Source organism: Lytechinus pictus, chromosome 1 (assembly GCF_037042905.1).
Source record: "Lytechinus pictus isolate F3 Inbred chromosome 1, Lp3.0, whole genome shotgun sequence".
Lineage (NCBI taxonomy): Eukaryota > Metazoa > Echinodermata > Echinoidea > Temnopleuroida > Toxopneustidae > Lytechinus > Lytechinus pictus.
Window position 1 is genome coordinate 38,710,363 of NC_087245.1, and position 19,638 is coordinate 38,730,000.

Here is a 19,638-nt window from a genome sequence, read left to right on the forward strand (position 1 = left end):
TTAAAAAAATGAATGGAGTAGTACTGAATGGAATATTTCTCTTAATACCGACCCAGAAATGTTCATAAACACAAGGAGACTTTGTGCATGATTTCATTCAATTAGTTTTGAAGCAAGCATATCTGTAAGATTGATGCAATGGGGTGGCAAGGAGTGTGTAAATGGTTTTTTTTTCTCATTCGAAGCACAAGAATTATTCAAGCTTGTGAAAGTATGATGCAAATTTGAACTAAAAATTTATGTACAACATTTATACAGGTGCAGAACCAGTTGGATTAGACATGATAGTTTGAAGGGGCCGACTATTGTGCACAGACAATATGTCCCCTGAAATGAAATTATGTTTAACCCATCTGGATTGATTGATTGATTGATTGGTGGGGATTTTTTACCTGATTGCTAAGAAAGCATGAATGCTTGTAAGCAAGCAACCAGAGGACCGACGGCTTAAGGTCCTCTCCGAAGGATCTGCTATGCTTTCTCATTTTTTTTTCTCTCTTTTAATTAAGCAGTTATTTAGGAATTTCTTTTTATTGCTTTGAATTAAAGTACATTCAAGGATTAAACTAAAGTTATAAGGAACATTCTCTCTCATAAAATTGGGTTTACAAGTGTGTCATATTTCTTTTCATTTTTAGGACATATGTCATCGCAAATTTCATTCACAAGCCATAGGACATTTCATGTACGAAAAGTATGATTGAAATGGGAGCTCCATTTCTCCCTTCTGTATAAATGATATAAACAATATGTAAAATCATTTTTAGCCTACACTGTACATAAAAAAATCATTAAATCACCAATTGGTGATTTTAAGTGTGGTGTTGAACTTTGGGTGTTAGTGGTTGGCCAATTGTTATATCGGCATAGCACCAAACTTAAGATGGATCCAGTCCTTGACAAATCTCAATTGGTGCTAAGCTATCTATAATGTGATTTGGACCATTGAAAAACAACCTTTTATCAAGTGTTTGATAAGAGGCTTTTTTTTAATCTGAATTGTGCTTCCAACATCAACCCCAGCACCCAACACCAAAATTGAAAACACCCAATGAGTGAGAAATAAGTAGCATATTTTCTTGTAGCTTTACAATGACCCATTACAAATCTGTTTTACTCACCTTTCAATTGGGCCTGTTCATACTTGATCTTCTTCATGTTTGCTATCCAGGGTCGTTCATACCCTCTATCCACCCCAAATTTACCTGCAACAGCTAAAGTATGAAAGAACCAGAATAGGAAGAAAAGAAAAAAAAGGAAATGATTCTTTATCCCATTTTCAATATCATGATTCCTAATTAAGTGCCCAAAATTTATAGATAGATAGGCCTATAATTCTTTTAATCAATGATCAACATTACTGTATTCCTCTTATTTTGTTGCCCCTCCCCCTTCACTTGTGCTCATTGAGCATCTCTTAACGAGATGGATATGGTGCCTCATAAAGTTATGAGAGGACATGTAATAGAGGTTTCACAAAATTTTATAATGGATGAATTGTTTGTCATGTATCAATAGAATGAGTAAAAGAGAGATATTTTGGGGTATAATTTAAGTTTCCAAACGGGAGAGTTATACAAGTGTGACATCCCAGACATTGTTTGCATTGCCAATAGGAGGATCTCCATAGCAGTAGTAATCTGGGCATTTAAATGCTTGTAACTTTCTTTAATACTGCTTGTCGATTTTACTAAAACTTTCATTGATCTATTTTTTTTCTGCTTTCACAGAAGCTAACTTGCTCAAATGGGTTCACTCTCCTTTAAAGATACACAAACTTAAAGGACAAGTCCACCCCGACAAAAAGTTGATTTGAATAAAAAGAGAAAAATCCAACAATCATAACACTGAAAATGTCATCAAAATCGGATGTAAAATAAGAAAGTTATGACATTTTAAAGTTTCCCTTAATTTCACACAACAGTTATATGCACACCCTGGCCAGTATGCAAATGAGGGGACTGATGATATCACGCACTCACTATTTCTTTTGTATTTCATTATCTGAAATATGAAATATTCTGATTTTCTCACCCATGTCATTTGAAATCGAGCTTTATTCCTCCCTGAACTTGTGGAATTAACATTGTTGAACATTATGTAAGTCAGTCAAGTTTTACATTATTGTCAATTTTGTATAAATTGAAATATTGTATAATTCAAACAATAAAAAACAAAAGAAATAGTGAGTGATAGACATCATAGACTCTCGCATTTGCATATTACTGAGTTGTGCATATAACTGTTTTGAGAAAAATATGCGAAACTTTAAAATGTCACAACTTTCTTATTTTACATCCGATTTTGATGAAGTTTTCAGTGTCGTGCTTGTTAGATTTTTCTCTATATATTCAAATCAACATTTTCTGGGGTGGACTTGACCTTTAAGCTTTAATCACAATATCAATGAGGGGTATACTTCCTTCTGCTGGATATTGTATCCTTGGCAATGATTAACTAGTCAAATTATGTGAAATATGCTTAATCCAGTAACTAAAAGATGCATGCAATATACATGAAGGCCTCAGAATAGAATATGTGCTATAAACTATTGATATCTTCTCGATAAGACTGAACTAGAAATAAGGTGATTATTACCCAGCCATATGCTGTTACCACGTTAATGTAGTTTCCAATACATTTAGAAAATTTAATCTTGCATACCCCAAGATGAATATTTGTGCCAACTATCATGAGCACTGGCTAAAAACTGAAAAAGTAGTTCAAAACACAAGATTATTACCTTATTTTCACCATATAATATGTTGTTACCATGACAACAAACACACAAAAATATGTCTTGCACATCTTTACCCCAAAACTAATGTGTGAGCCAATATTCATGAGAATTGGAAGGAAAATTGATGAAGTAGCTCAAACCACAAGATTTTTACCTAATTTTTGCAAAATGTTGTTACCATAGCAACAAACTTCATTGTTGGGGTATAATATACAATGAATGTTTATGAGTGCAATGGACAGAATACTTCATGAGGTGACAGATAAAATGAACCATTCAACAAGGCATAACCGAGTTGAATTGATCATCATCATTCATTTCATCTTTCACCGAATGATGTATTCTGTCCATTGTACTCATAAACATTCATTATTTGATTTATATGACACCTTTATAACATACATCCCTTTTCATTTGAAATTTATTCATTTTGATGCAAAATAATGCTCATGCAGTGCGAGATTGGTCTGTTGATTGTCACATACAAGACGTGCACTGCAAGTGTAAAACTTAGTATGGTGCCTGCTTTCTCGGTGCGCACGTGCAATGGACAAAAAGGTATGGATCCAAACTTGCACGATGAATGGATCCAAAATTGCACAGATAATGACGTCATTGTAAATTGGACTGAATGATCGATATCAAACAACCAATCAAATCACAAGGATCTATCTAGGTGTCATATAAAGAAAACTTCTCCAGACCAATTATGTAGATAGTGCATTTTACATTCAAACGCTTGGAACCAATTGCAATTGATCCACATCAAAATTTGTTTCAATTACCAAATGTCTCATAAACAAGAGGTTCTTAAAACCATGAACTACCAAAAATGAATACAAATTGAGCATGACTCAATGTTTTATTTATTGATCTTTTAGAGAGAAAACAATTTTCAGACCCAAAATTCTGATTTTGTGAATACCATGAATGAATATCCTTTTAAATTTTTGTCATAAATAAAAAATGCTGAAATTATATACATGTATATTTTATGGACAACTACAGTACACTGGCTGATAGAGCAAAGAGGGTTGATTATAAACAACATGCAAAGGAACACGTAAATCTACAATATCTATTAAAAAACCCTTGTTGCATTTAAGAATATATGCCACACTTTTAGAAGTTTTGGGGGTTTGGGGGGATTATATGACACTTGCATAAAATATTGTGACATTACATAATGAATAATGAGCAAATGTGTTGTTCTTTTACAAAAATATACTTCAAAATGATTATTAATATATGTATGCATGCAAAAGAAAAAAAAGTATAAGAAACATTTCTGTACAAACAGCTCTAACCCTACTGTGGAAACATCTGAAGAACAATATTGGAGGTAAATATTCGAAATCCACTTTTTCTAACCCCACTTATCCAGTCCAACATGAACCGAAAGCAAAATCAAGATGCATCACTGACTGAGAAATGATTTAATTTAAAAAAAACTGTACTGGGACTTGAATCAGAAAACCACTGACCAAACAGCCATTTCAAATATTATAAATTATTATATCAGCCTATTACACAGTTATTTCTGAGCTTCACTGCTTACATGCACCCAATTCTTACTTTTCTTTAAAAAAAAAAATTCAGAAAGTATAAATTATTATCAAACAAGCTTTCCCCTTTTTTCTTAAACAAGAGTGGGAACAGTTATTTGTAATAAGCAGAGAAATAAAACAATGTGTATCAAACACCCAAATTTTAATATATTCATGAAGAATTTATAACACAAATAAAGCAGAGTGGGAATTTCTTCAATCAAAGAGAATGTCCGATGTCCTCTGTGCCAAACTATAGACATTCAAAAGTGCGGAGGGGAAGGGACAGAGGGTCGGGCCTATCCCTATTTTAAAAGCAGGTATTACATCTTCAAGCCAGGGCACTGGGTATTATTGTTTTTACAAAAGATGCTGAAATAACCTTGACAATGCAACAACAACAAATGTTTCACACACAAAAAAGATTTAAGTAAAATGAAGGTCATTTTGGTCCCGAGAAATTTGACAAGCAAAAAAAAAATCTTGAGCTGCTGTGCACCCCGCTTCCAAGGGCCATGCTACAAACATGGTACAATAGACAACTTACACGTATCTAGCTCTCTATATATCTATTCGTGAAATTAGACTGATAATGATTTCAAGAAACATGATTTTCAAAAAACAAGATTAAATGAAATGAATATAATTTGGTGAATATATAACAGGAAGTCACTGCAGAATAAAAACAACAAAAAACATACAGAAATAAACACACCACACACACACATGATATATATGCAGGCTATGTACATTTGACAGAAATATTTGCTTTCACGAGCAGCTTTCATCAACCATTGATCTACATGTATGGCTTAATAATCTGCTGCAGACTTACGCTTGTCCTTCATTGTATTCGAGACCCATGGTCTTTGATGGCCTCTATCCGCTCCACGGGGAGCAGCTAAAAGATGATTGAACATACGTGTAAGAATTGATAAAAATTAATATTTGATCAGAGTTAGTTTTGGCAGAAATGTAAGAAGTTAATTTTCTCTGCATATTCCTCTAAAACTTGCTATACTTGTAGGCTGCAGCCCTTGGTTTTGCCTGATTTATGTTAGTAAACCAAGGGGGAAAAACAGAAATTAGCCAGAAGTGTTGAATTACTGAGTCCACTGTTATGTAAATTAATTTACATAGATGGTGGTCTGAACTGAGCAATAACCATGAATTTAGTGACCAGTGAGAAAAAGTTGCATTTATTAGTTAGGCCTCATCCCAATCCACGTATTGAATCAAGCATTCTAAATCAAGCACGATTAAACCACCCATTTGAAACAACATTTGTGACTTGAAGTATAAAGGATCTAAGTATTAGAATCCAACTTCATTCCAAGTTTTTAAAGAAGCTGAAAAAATCCATCTCCTGTTGTCAAGATGGATTGTAATAAACACATATAAATTGCTAAATTGCTGTGGAGGAATTTCAAAAAATATAATACTAAATCCATTAAAAAATAAGAACAGAACCAAAACAACCCGCTCTAGCTTCATTTTAACCAGCTTTTTATAATTCATCAATATAGCCTTGTTCACTACATAAAAGTATAGTTTAAAAACCAAGGTTGTTCTTAATGGCCCTGTCAGAGGCTTCTCAGACATAGCAACAAGTAATGTGTGCATTCTGAAATTACAAGTACTGTAGCTAATACATCAATGGTAGGTCAATGGAATACCTCATAATTAGCAGGAAAGGTTAATCATAGAATACATTATAACTAGCAGGAAAGAAATATTGATCAATGATAATTTGATATAATTGAATATTTCAATAGACATATCTATTGGTCTTCTTATCGGCTGGCTGTCAGAAGAGTGTTTGGATTTATGCGTACACCAATTCCAATTCCTGTCGTTCAGACAGAGAGGCGTCCACTGTACATTTCAAATAGCTTGTGCTTGAACACCCTTATGTCAGCCACTCAGGAATTGCAAATTGTCTTGCACACAAACCTACTGACCCCTTCCACCCTTCTACCAGCCAGGCGACGTGATGTTTATCTGTTTTATTCGGCTCCATGAATGACATTTGCTCCGGCAACCATTGCTACGATGGAAAATCTGCACGTTAAGCCAAACATAAAAGCTAACCTCCAAAACTGAATAAACCCTTATCCTCATATATTTAAATTATTCTGAACAAAAAAACTTGACTACAATCATACTCTAACCCTATGCCCTCTGAGATATTACGACCAGAGCAAATGTCGCCGGAGTAAATGTTGTGTCACCGTTTTATTCACTGTCAGTGGCAAGATATGGTACTTACTTCCAGGTTGCCATGCGTATCCAGGTGAAGAGGGGCTTCCTCCCTTGGCTCCTGAGGGCTCCTTGGCTAGGTTGGAGGTGGATCTGCTCAGCTGTCCAGTGCTCCTTGACAGGGGTGGGTTCTTCCGAAGCGAGGAAGTGCTCTGCGTCAGGGGATCCTTGGGTCGCACCCTTGGAGTCTTGGACAGTCCGGGTGTCAGGGGCTTTGTCTTCGGGGCCAGGGGATTTTCCTGGAACTTAAAAAAATGTAAATTCCAGTTGTGGTAGATGTCAGAAAATGAACATCGAATCCCCTAAAATGACCAGCGAAGTCTTTATAGGCTAAAAATATATATTAATCAGGGACTCAGTTTAATAATTATGAGGGGAGCAATAAAAAGCTCTCCTAGAACTTTTAAGGAGAGCGGTAGAGGAGCACTGCAAAAAGCTCTTCTTCAACATACAAGAGGAGCGTTTTGTCCAATTAACAAAACGGATGGAGGAAGTATATGTACTAAGTTACAATCAACAACCAAAGGAAGGAAATAATCGATTATGCAATATTTATGCTGTACCTCATTGAACATTACCTTATTGTTATTCTTGAAATATAATTGTTTTACAATGTATTGTAATGAGATTGTGTGTTATAAAACCTGTTTGAGTGAGGTTTTGACTTTGGCTAAAAGTTAAGTCACTGACAATTTTTTTTTTTCGGGGGCTCCATTTTAAATTTTTGTCAAATTTCGGGGGCTACTTTTTGCATTTTGGGGGCTATTTTCAAATGCTCTTTTTGTATTTTGAGGAATACCTGTTCACTTATTAATGAATTATATTACTTTTTGTTTGATATTGTATGATTTTTAAAGTTATTTTTTCATGCTTAGAATCTTGGATGTGGGTGTGTGTGTGTGTGCGTGTGTGTGTGACTGTGAGTTGGACTTGGATATAAATGAATTCAATATCTAATTTCTACTCCGTCTATTCCAGTACAATACCCTGTACTCGGCCATGTACATGTAATAAAGGCCCACATAACCTCGTTCGTAGGATGAGTGACATACCCTAACTTTTCCTGAAGTTCTTTGAAAACGCAGATCTCCATGAAAATTGCATTTCTCTCTGGGGGAGTCTAAATTCGGTGAGAATGTATTCATTAAGAACTTAAATATACATGACAATGAAGAAATCATCAAACTTTATTGGCAGTTTTGTCTGAAACAGAAAATCACCATCATTGAGGCCTTTACTGAGCGAATTGTCCCCCAGAGCTCTGGCAGAGAGACAGAGCTCCGACTGGCTGGCTAGAACAAACGCCAATGCGTGTGCGAGCCTGCCGCCGGCCTTGTAAAATAGATGGAGCTTTGTTTGATGATTTATTGTCTGATATTTGCCTCATCCCCTAGAAAAAGAAAACAAATGATTTTTTAGTTATAATTGATAAATAAGGTAACTTATTCTAGATGTAATAGGCCGTTTTGAAAAGCAAAGCCGAATGACAACTCACCAATGCTAGGTTACTAGACTCTGGTATTTATTTCCTCTTTTATCACAGAATTGTGATATCTGTAGGGGGAAACATGTGCATTCGAAATTGCACATGGTGGTAGTCATAATGGACCCCTTTACATGCAACTGTTTCCCGACCGTTGCGTTGATTTTTTTTTCCATACCTGGTACCATGTGTATGGAAATACGTGGTACAGAAAAAAAGACGCAAAATTTGAAACTGCCCTCCTCGCTATTTTCAAGGCTTGTTCATGATTTTGAGTGTGGATTTTGGATGATTTTTAAATGGTAAGCGGAGCTCGAGCATATGGCGCTAGTGGGCCGTTGAGTTGTTATCACTCGGCAGTAATTCCGGGGGCGACATTCAGATTTCCGCGCAGCTCAGCGATCGCGAGGCGCGCTATTAATCGCGCTACCTAAAATGGATTAAGGCGCGCATGTAGCGCACGATCGCTCTCGCGCGCCTTAAAATCGAGTCCCTGATTAATGTCATATGATTATGGTAGAAAATTTTCTAACTACTGAGCATTAAGTGAAATGAGCATACAAAGTATTCTCTACGGTGGACAGGTGGTTTTCTGAGCAAAAGTAATACCCATGCCCACGTGTGTTTATCTGTGTTGGTGATTTTCAGAGTAGTGACTTCATGCTAGACTCAAATATTTCACAGCAATTGATTAGGCCTATAATATAAACTGCAAGAAATTGATAGATCAATATATATATATTTTCCTCAATATCTTTGATGGGATGGTAACATTTAGTCATAATTTTTAAGCCTTTCTCCCCAAATTATTGCCTGCTGCAATTAGTTTAGCTTAGCTTGAACATAAATGGAAATCTCTGCTTGTCAATCCAAGTTGTAAGACAACAGAAATATTTTGTAAAATCAATAAATTAATATTTTAAACATTATTTTACTTGGGTAAATGAACTTTCCATGATAAAGCAGAATCCATATTGCCTCCATGCAGATCTTTATCTGTTACATCACATTCTGGGCAAAAGCTTATGCCTAAAATCAGGATTACTTATGTTTTAAACAGAATAATAAACATGAATCCTATTAACGAGTCTGTGAAAAAAAACATAAATCAGCAAGGATTTTTTGTTACAGACTAATTTCTAAAGAAACTGTCAGATTTTCGAAGAATAAAAGTAGTAACATACTGGTTTCTTTGCTTTTTCGTCAAACTTTTGCAGAATCTTGATAAGATAAGGGACTGGCTCTTGAGGGGTGTTCTTTATCAGCCTCGCCATCAGATCCTGCAAAGAAATAACAGATGTAGAGGTTGTGCCACGCATATTACATAATAAACACATATCTACTCTAACTATTCATTCTTAACTGTCTAACCTTATATAAAAGGATCTCGGAAGATTCCATTGACTTGTAGGCTTCTCCGTTGCAGAGCACTCTGGTATAGAAGTCCAGGCTTTGGGCTGACAGCAGGACAGGACAGCTGACAGCTTTGGGCTTGCCAACAGGAAATGTGCGTCCAGCGACTGACTCGTCTAGGTTGATTCAGCTTTCAGATCCCATATACAACTTACAACCTATGTCCTACAACACTCCTATATACCTAACTGCTATATCTCGACTTATACCTCGGCCACATTTACTCTACGGCGGCCGTACAGCGAGTCGAAAACAGCCGTTTTAACTTATTTTGTACATGCGATACCAGCGATACATAGGTCACCTATTCAAAAATGAATAAAACTGTTGTTTTCGACTCGCCTTACGGCCGACATAGAGCAAATGTAACCGAGGTATAAGCCTCAGTGCACAGAGCAAGACACAATGGACCCCAAATATGAATGAGGTTTACTTGCCCAATGTAGAGGAGCTCTAGTGAACAGGGGCCCGTTTCTCAACACCGTCATAAGTCTAACTTCTTGACTAAATCGGAGATAGTGAGCTACTTGTCCGCTAACCGTTTCACGAAGCCCTCTTTACCAAGATCGGGTACAACAACCTCACTAAATATTTATGACACCTCCGAACCTGTCTTAACTTCTTTCTTAATGACGTAGTGGCATTACGTGGGTAGACTATGACATGCGAAAGTGCCTAGAAATTTTAAAATTATAATCTTACGTAATCAATCATAGTGGTTGAAATTACATCACAAAACAAGTGGGTTAATGCATTCAATGATAATTGTAATACAAAGAAACTATAAAAACTGTTGGTAAACGCCACAAAACCTTTCATTTTGAAATAGTAAAATGATTTAATCGATAAAGATTCTACCACGTCAGGCCATCCATAACTGAACTCGTATTTGTTGTTTTCAGACCCTTAACAGTTGGATGAATTCTATCTCTAATTAATGCATATAATTTGTCCAATATCGTATCTTTCGGGTATCAATGATTAAAAAGGTTTCATTAAACTAAATTTTGATGACGTTTGGAATCGTAAAAGTCCGTATAATTATCATCATTTTACAAAGAAACCCGTTTTGGTTTACTTTCGTAAACAATTAAAATTGGGTCTCGCGGGGGTACCCATCTCAACGTCCACAAGTGATTTTTTAGTCATGAAATGAATTATTCATAATTTAATTTTCTCTGCAATTGAATGCTCCAGTCTTCATGGTCTAAGTATGTATTCTGCATAATTCACCTGTGCTATTATTTTGAAAAGATTTATTTCCCAATTCATCATGATATTTGCAATTTTGTCATAATTTTTCTTTTTGAAAATTATGCTATTTTGTGACTAAGGCTACGTCTCGTCTGTTCTTTTTACCGATAGTATCGATATCAAGGTATTCTAGTTAGGAAGCCTTTCGAGAAACAGGTTTAGTAAGATTGGAACTAACTCTGTGGTTGGTGGATAAAGATATGACTAACTTGTCCATGTGTTGAGAAACGGGCCCCAGGAGATACAATAGAAAGGAATGCACTCTGGATAATATGCCCAGGCATACACAGTCTACAGAGTAGAGGTGTTCACATATACATGTATACAGTAGAGGCCACAAGTTTACATACACCCATGGAATTCAGTGAAATTTGTTCACTTGCCAAACATCGTAAATTTACTATATCTTCAGAAATATAAATACTACTATGACGAATTTTGTATCAAATGAAAGAGCGTATTAAGCTCTTCCACAGGATTGGGATGAAGTTGGGATTAAAGTATATTTCAGGTGGGATTTCTTTTGTGCCAAATGTATTCCACTGTTTATTATATTTTCAAACATCATTACACAGAAATATTTAAATGTCAAATCTATGAATATGATTCAGATCATATATTTCTATCATATGTCACCACTGAACAAAAATATTACCTTTATTACTTTATTACCGGATCTACTGGAAAAATGCAATTACTTATGCAGTCGTGTTTCCATATGTGTGAGGCTCTAAATCACCAATTTTGAGACTAATAGAATCATGTAAAAGAAGTGAAACTTTGTGTAAAGTAATATTAGTTTTTTTAATTGTTTTTAAATTAAAGATTGAAATGTTGCATGAATTTAAGATTTCCCCCCCATAAAATCCCACCTTTGTCACTTGGAGTATCAGAGCGAGTTTTGGGGCTCAATGTTCGGGTAGGTGGAGCGTAGTGCAGCGGTAGTGAAGTGGAGTGGAGCCTGCAGGAACCATTTATTCTGCACCAATCGTTAAATAAAATTGCAATCCTGAAATTTGGCTGAAACTGAAACTGTCTGACTGTGAAAGCAGATCACACTTTGTCTTTGTTTTGTGATTTAAATCACCTTTTTTGTTGAAACGGACTTCCCCTTTGATGTTGTTTGCACTTAAGTACATGTTTGTCTGGAACTGGGTTAACTTTTGCCTTTTGTTTTAGAGGGGAGCGGCGGGGGACTCTAATTTTGAAAATGGCACTTCTGCAAAGCCACACCAAATTAAACAGGTGGGACCGCATTAAAAAGGACCAGAAGACGGCACACTTGTTTTCTTTCTAATATTCTCACACAGTCACAGCTTTCAAATATCTAGCTACACCTACCTCAAATAGTGAGCTAATCCTGTGCCTGTCCAGGTAATTTTGAACTCTTTGCTGACCTGCCATTCTGCAAAAAATAAAACTACACGATCTTCGACTTCGCAGAATCGGGACAGAAACTCAGCCCGCAGATGTCTTCAATTCAGATCAGCTAGCTAGTAGCGCGCGCAGCGCTAGCTCGCTCGCGCCGCGCCGCTGGGTATTACCGGCGCCACCCGGCCCGCGAAATTATTTTTCCCACCGAGTTCTGGACCAACATATGAATATTCATGACTTGCGTCTTCGGATTGAGAGTACGCATGCGCGTGGACTTGGCCTCGACCAGTGCCGATCGTAAGCATTCACGTTGCTCAGAATGAATTAGCATGGTCAAATTACCGGTACCCTTACATAGTTACATAGGTCTTGTAGGCTTAGATCTATATATATATATATATCCAATTCTTAAACACTTAATAAACTAGCTGCCATTAATGGCAAGACATGTGCTTGGTAGGGCTAGCTTAGGCTAGCGCATTAACTTTACCTCAAATCTGGACCTGTCTAATTAATGCCTAGTACTAATCAGTGTTATAATTTCTGAAGGTTTCCATGGCGAAGAAGAATAGTGTAGTAGGTTTCACGGTACACCATGTATCTTTCTTGGGCAGATGTTGGTCCTGAAAAGGACCACCCAATATCGACGTTTCGACAAGTGTGTTCTTGTCGTTTTCTCCTGAGGACGACAAGAACACACTTGTCGAAACGTCGAGATTGGGTGGTCCTTTTCAGGACCAACATCTGCCCAAGAAAGATACATGGTGTGCCGTGAAACCTACTACACTAATTAGTGTTGTAGTGCCTTGATGCTCGGCCTCGGCCTTAAGGCGCCTTAATGCATAGCTACTTTTTCAAAGCCTTGGCCTCGAGAGGGCCTTGGCCTTGAGGATTTTGAGCCTTGAATTTTTTTTTTTAAAGGCATTTTCAAGGCATTTTCAAGGCATTTTGTATTTTGTACTTTCATTTGTTTTAATAAGTAATTATAAATGTTTCAATTGTTTTTTTATATATATATTTAATAACACTAATGGTCAATACTACCAATCACCAGTAACAGTAGCAGCAGCAGTAGTAAGTGTACTAGCAGTGTCATCAATTGTAATTGTCACCATTATCAAGAAATTCAAACAAAGAATACATCAGTTATGAAAAATAGCATTATGTATTGGTAATGTGTTGTAATCATATGATGATAATGACAGTAAATAATAATGGTCATGATCAAGATAATAGTGCTTTGATGACAAGAATAATTTTTACATCTGACTGCAATTTTGACAACAATTTTCATACTTTAAACATAGCTAAAAAAAAAAATAAAGAACGATAACAAGGTTGATTTCTATTCCATTAGGATTTTCCTTGTATTATTTTCTTTGGCCAACAAGAATGTTTTAAGTCTTAATGATATTCTGAACAGATTTGGTAAACTTGAACACAGTCTCCAATTGTGTCATATCCAAATGGGTAATGTCAATGGCATGATGAGCCAGAAACTTTGAGGGGCCAAGCATGACATATATAGAGCAAAATTTCTGTCAAAAAAGAAGAAGAAAGCGATTGAAGCGAGCGAGTGAACAAAATTTGTCCCCCTCTTTCTATAAGAAAAGCTAATTTTGCAATAGATTGTTCAAAAAATAATATCACATTTACTCCATCGTTTCCTTTCCCTCCCCCCCCCCCCCTTGTCTAAGTTTATTCTTGGTGGTGGGACTTCTTCTTCTCTCTATCTCTCTTCTAAATTTTATATTTGTTTTGGGTCAGATTGACAAAACAAAGGGGAAAAAATGTTTACTTCTTTTTAATCATATATCGTTCAACATTGAATCTCATTTCTCTACAGTTTCAAGGAAATAAACAACGTATTTGTTTTTGTGTCAATATGGTTTCAAGAAATAATAATTAACAAAAAATAATTTAATAATTAATAATTATTAATATTATCAATAAGTATTAATAATTAATGATTAATTAACTGTTTAATAAAAGTGGTTGTAAGCAGAAAAAAATATGAAAACTGACAAGAGTCCTAAAAATGACTCATTTTCAGTTTAAGCATTTGAAAATTTTAGCTTGCGCTTTGTGCTCTCTTGCCCCCCCCAAAAAAAAATCCCTGTAGGATTTTTTTTTCCAAATGAAATATGCCCTTTTTAAAAAAGAAATACCTTCTTTAATAATAAAACATAATACATTTTAAGGTTCGAAAATCGCAGATTTTGAATCGTGCTTGCATCAATTATTGTTTAGTACAGTACTGCTAATGGTTACAAAAATGTATAAAATGTTGCTTTATGGTTGAAATATCACAACTATTTGGCTCGCTTCCTGCACTCGCATCAATTATTGTACTCCTTCTCTTCCCGTTCACAAAAAATGCTTAGAATGTCCAGTTTTCAGGTTGGAATATCACAAATTTTTGAGCTCGCGCTTTGCGCTCGCATTATTTTTTATTGGTGAGTTATGTATCTTATTTAAAATGCAGTAATTAACTGCTTAATTAACTGTTTCCTTTACTGGTCAGTATATAAAAAGAATTAGCGAGCGCAAAGTTATTTTTTAGTTAGATACACATCCAAAACCAGCTCAGAATAAAATAATTTCCATGTCTTATTACACGACATGTCAACAAGTTTGAGCTGGTGATTCGCGCTGGCAACATCGCGCAAGGAAATTTCAACAATGATTAGCCCCATAATTGACCATAAATCAAGTTTTACAACATCAGAATTGATTTTTTTTTCAAAACCGCTTGCTCGCTATGCTTTCTCGCTGAGAAGTAAAACCTAAAGCATAATATCTATCTTATAATTAAAAATCATTTTAGAAGGCCTTTGCTCAACTTAATTTCTATAAAACACACAATTACTTCACGCAGTTCATAATCTCATTTTGAAAATACATGTATCTGTTTGCACAAAAAAACTCACTTTGATAAATGGGTGCCTTTTTGGCGTTGACCCCCCCCCCCCCCATGATAATTTTCTGCTGCCCCTGTCCCAGGGAGGGCATGGAGAAAAACATACGTTGAGAATGCCAGGATCAGATGACCGTGGTAATAATAATTATTGCAATGTAAATCGCCTATAGAAAAATTATGGATTATGTGTACACAGGTAACTATATCATTATTTTAATATGTCTCTATCATTAAATTGTTTTTGTTTTAAATGTACAAAGGTTAATTTTTTTCTCGCTCAGTCCCCTCGCTCACATACATTTTACCATGTGTGATGTCTGCCGCCTAAGTATTGTTAGTTCATTGTTCTGTATATCGTAAGTTTGAAATGCCTTGGCCTTGAGGTTTTCAGGCCTCGGCCTTGGCCTTTAGTATTGAAGCCTTGGCCTTGGAGGTTTGAGCCTTGACTACAACACTGAATAGCCGACTAATGCCATGGTTAACTTCGAACTGGTTAATTCCGAACTTCACGTTTAATTAGGTTTAGACAAGCTTATTTGCCATGGTTTAATATGTCTAGTCCGTGTACAAAACCAGTCCTAGATCTAAATTTTTTTAATCTTAGTTCTAGTCTATAGTCTCTATATCTAGACTCTGATCTACGCTGTATCAGCATGGAACCACTAGTGTACCAGGGGGGGGGGGGGAAGACTGTCCCTCTGACGAGTCACAACTGATTCAGGGGACGTGCCCCCTTTGAGAAGCCAAATTAATAATTTGGAATGTAAAATTTTTTTTTTTTTTGCTTGTCAATTTTATTTTCAGCTAAGAAATCCATAATTTGGGGTGAATACCCTTTTTTTTGGGGGGGGGGGGGCTTGTCACATTTTTTCGCGGACGGAATATCCTCTAAAAAATTTGCCCCCCTTTTGGAAAATCCTAGGTACACCAGTGCGTGCATGGAACGTATTCTAACGTCAGGCACAAATTAACGTCAGTGATCTTGATCCCCGTCTTCACCCAAAATTAAGGATTTCGTAGCTGAAAAAAATTTGAAAAGAAAAAACAAAGATCTTCACGTTCAAAAGAGGGGACATACGTCTTTTTTCGTTGCATTTTGACATTACAAATTATTAATTTGGCTTCTCAAGGGGGGGGCACGTCCCCTGGATCAGTTGTGACTCGTCAGGGGGGGCAGTCTGCCCCCCCCCCCTTTGGTACACTAGTGGTTCCATGCTGATAGCGCGTAGATCAGAGTCTAGATCTAGAGACTAGACCAGAACTAAGATATTTATTTTAGATCTAGGACTGGTTCTGTATACGGACTAGACATATTAAACCATGGTAAATAAGCTAATATTGGTCCAAACCTAATCAAACGTAAAGTTCGGAATTAACAAGTTCGAAGTTAACCATGGCATTAGTCGGCTATTCCTATTAGTATTAGGCATTAGACAGGTCCAGATTTGAGGTAAATTTAATGCGCTAGCCTAAGCTAGCCCTACCCTAGCACATGTCTTGCCATTAATGGCAGCTAGTTTGATAAGTGTTTAAGAATTGGATGTATACAGTCAGTCCGCAGCCCGTCCGAAAGTGCTCTATTTTATTCAGCGGTATGCATAGCCGTCCGTGGTTATGCATACGTAATGAGCTGTGAAGACGAACTTTCCGATCGGTGTTTTTTGCTCTTAGAATCGTTTATTCCTCACATAATTGGTCTTATTTTATAGATAAAACTTTGACATTTCTGATCAGCTAAATAAAATGCACATTTAATGTATTTTCAAGACCGATATTTAGCTTAGAAAAAATGAGTTTTTTTAAGAAATATATGTGAATAAACAGAGCGCATTTTTGCATCGAAATCATACTTGCGTCAAATTGATATTATAATCAATATAAAGCGTAGACATTCTTATTTACGACTGAAAAAAAATTATGAAATTTCATGATGTAGCAAAGTCAGGAACCACAAAAAACCACGGCAATGTCCATCGCGAAATGATTGGAATTGTAGTAGAATTGCCGACGCGTTCTGATTGGTCAACAGCGGCGCACAGACTTACAACATTATATATATCTTAAAAAACCCGGAAGTGATACGGAAGAGATCGATGGCGAATTGCGTGAGCGCTATGTTTTGACGTGTGCAAGGACCCTGGTTCGAACCCACCAAATTGAGTTTTTTTTTTTTTTTTTTTTGGGGGGGGGGGGGGGGTTGATGGGGATATGTTTATGCTTTTTCTTTAAATCGTATTCCTTCATCGTTCCTACCCAGCTTTATTCTCTTTTTACTTTCATATGAAGTTCTATTTAGGCCTGTATTTATTAAATCATGGAGCTATTATTAATAGCTCTATGATTAATTCTTACTTCTTCTTAATCACTGCTTTTGATTTTCAAGTTCTTGATTACACTTATTTGGGCAGGGGTGGGAAGGGAAGTGAGTTAAAGGTCAAGTGCACATCAACAAAAAAGTATTTGAATAAATAAAGAAATTTCCCTGTTTTTACACAAAACAGTTATATACACAAAACAATGGTATGCAAATAGAGTTGATTATGTCACTCACATCAAATTACTTTTTAAATTTTTGTTGCATTTTTATTATATAAATTTTAGCAAATTTGATGTAAAAAATCTTTCTCGAATCACAATAGGTTACATTTATGGAAACTACGAATGTTAATGGAGGAATTAAAATCCCTCTCAAAATTTGTTAATGAAAATTAAAATAAAATATACATGTCATGTACATGTATCAAACAAAAAAATACACAAGAAATTAGAGTGCGTGTGACATAATCGGTTCTGTAATTTGCACATTGACCAAGATGAGCATATAATTGTTTTTATAAAATTAGGCAAATTTCTCAATGTCAAAATAGTAATTTTTTGAATTTTGAATCATAGTTTTTATAAAATTCTCTGCAATACTTTATTTTTCTTTAAATTCAAATTATTTTTTTGGTGGGGTGGACTTCTCCTTTACTCTTTGCTTGGAATAGGGAATGCACATTAATATTTATCCACGAACAAAATTGTCTAAACATATGCAAATCAGTAATTGGACACATGCTCACTTTCCTTTCATCCAGGCCACCCCCTCACATCCACCAGGTTTACAGTCTTATAACAAAAATTATGAATTAATTATAATACCATCACACCATAGCTCCATGATCACACAACATTCATACAGTGCTTCACAACAAATATTTCACTATTGTTCATATAATTACTGTGGAAAACAAAAACAAGGCGTAACCACATTCAAATACCATATAAAAGGACAAATATATTATACCTTTCGAAAAAAAAAAATTGTGAACATACATGGCACTTAACCTTCAGCACATTAGATAACATATAACAGAGTTGCTTGAGAACAAAATATAATTATGGGGCATTGCAAGAAACTTATGTTCAATTGCAAATCAACTACATGTTTGTGTTTAATCAAAGGACTTACCCTTAATTTTGGAATGTGTGATTGAGTAGAAAGTTTCTTGCAATGCATCAAAAATGTTCTTTGGTTTTGAATTGTGAATTTTTATTTTTGTCAAGCTGTATTCCTGTCCAAGTCAGTATTCTTAGTCCTCCCCAAAACTGTGCTCTAATTTTTTTGTTTCCAATATCGATAAAGATCAATTTTCTGTTGTATCATTATCAGTCCAAAATTTGCAAACGAAAAAAGGGCTTTGTCCAAATCATGGTCTGACCATTATAGTACATGATGGAATCTCCCAGAATGAAGTAGCAAGCAGAGACCAGAGTCAGAAAGTATGCAGATCTGTGTGTAGAAGAGACAAAAAAGAGAGAAATAGTCTAAATTATTCAAAGTATGAATTATGTTACATGTAAGTCAATTAAGAGACTAACTAAGTACTGTCTGTGACAGACACAATTTTTTTATTTGAACAAAATGGTTTATAAATACTACTGAGTACGGTAGTACCAGACTTTTTACTTTGACTTTAAACTGTTTATAGTCTCTAGAGTAGACTGTCTGAGCTAATCATCATTTAATTCTTAACCGCAGCCTGGGGCAAAAATCATCATGGGGCTCATCTTCGACTAATTAAGAAAAAAGGTTAACAATTTTCAACATAAATCAAGAAATATCTCAATCTATAAAAACTTGATGGAATTCGGAAAACTTTAGAAGGGATCTACTTATTAAGCTTCGTTTATATTAAGTCTTAATAAAAAAAAAAAACAAGTCCACCGTCCACAGTCAGAAATATAATGCGAGCCATCTGCCATCATTACAGAAGTTTCAACGTATGGGACCAAAGGCGAAATTCTACCAACCCGCGACGAACGTAATTTTGGCATTATTTCGCGCCATCGTGGAGTGAACGAGAAGGTTACTTCCGGGTAAAACGTAAATTTCTTGATTTTTAGGGTATCATTTTCTCTAAAATAAAAATACAAGGTGAGTTTGCGTCAAGTTGGTTCTGACATATTTTGAACAGTGACTTTTCTTCTTTCTAAAAAACCCCGATCGAAACAATTTGGTTATGTAGCAAAGTCAGGAACCAAAAGTGAAATTCCGACTACAAAATCGCGGTTAAAATATTACTAAAATAAGCATCAATTAAAGAGGTAAAAATGGTAGGTTGAAAATGTCGAAATATGGACAATTATATACCAAAATGTAGATGAA

The 19,638-nt window shown here is 35.6% G+C and overlaps 1 protein-coding gene across 8 annotated transcripts in view; it reads right to left on the bottom strand.

Annotated features, from left to right (window-relative positions):
• Positions 1-12,225, bottom strand: part of LOC129266934 (uncharacterized protein C8orf34 homolog) — a 29,732-nt gene extending 17,507 nt beyond the window's left edge. For 3 of the 8 annotated variants that reach the window (XR_010294161.1, XM_064102421.1, XM_064102406.1), the window contains exons 1-4: positions 12,038-12,206; positions 9,214-9,309; positions 6,557-6,791; positions 1,122-1,214 (exon numbers count right to left, since the gene is read on the bottom strand). Coding sequence is in view for 4 of the 8 variants with exons in the window: in XM_064102421.1 (XP_063958491.1) it covers positions 1,122-1,214; positions 6,557-6,791; positions 9,214-9,309; positions 12,038-12,100 (487 nt within the window). In the remaining 4 variants the exon portion in view is untranslated. Of the gene's footprint in view, positions 1-1,121; positions 1,215-5,122; positions 5,189-6,556; positions 6,792-9,213; positions 9,310-12,037 lie in introns of all 8 variants that reach the window. The other 5 variants (XR_010294154.1, XM_064102398.1, XR_010294158.1 and 2 more) reach the window with 3 other exon arrangements.
• Positions 12,226-19,638: the final 7,413 nt, after the last annotated feature.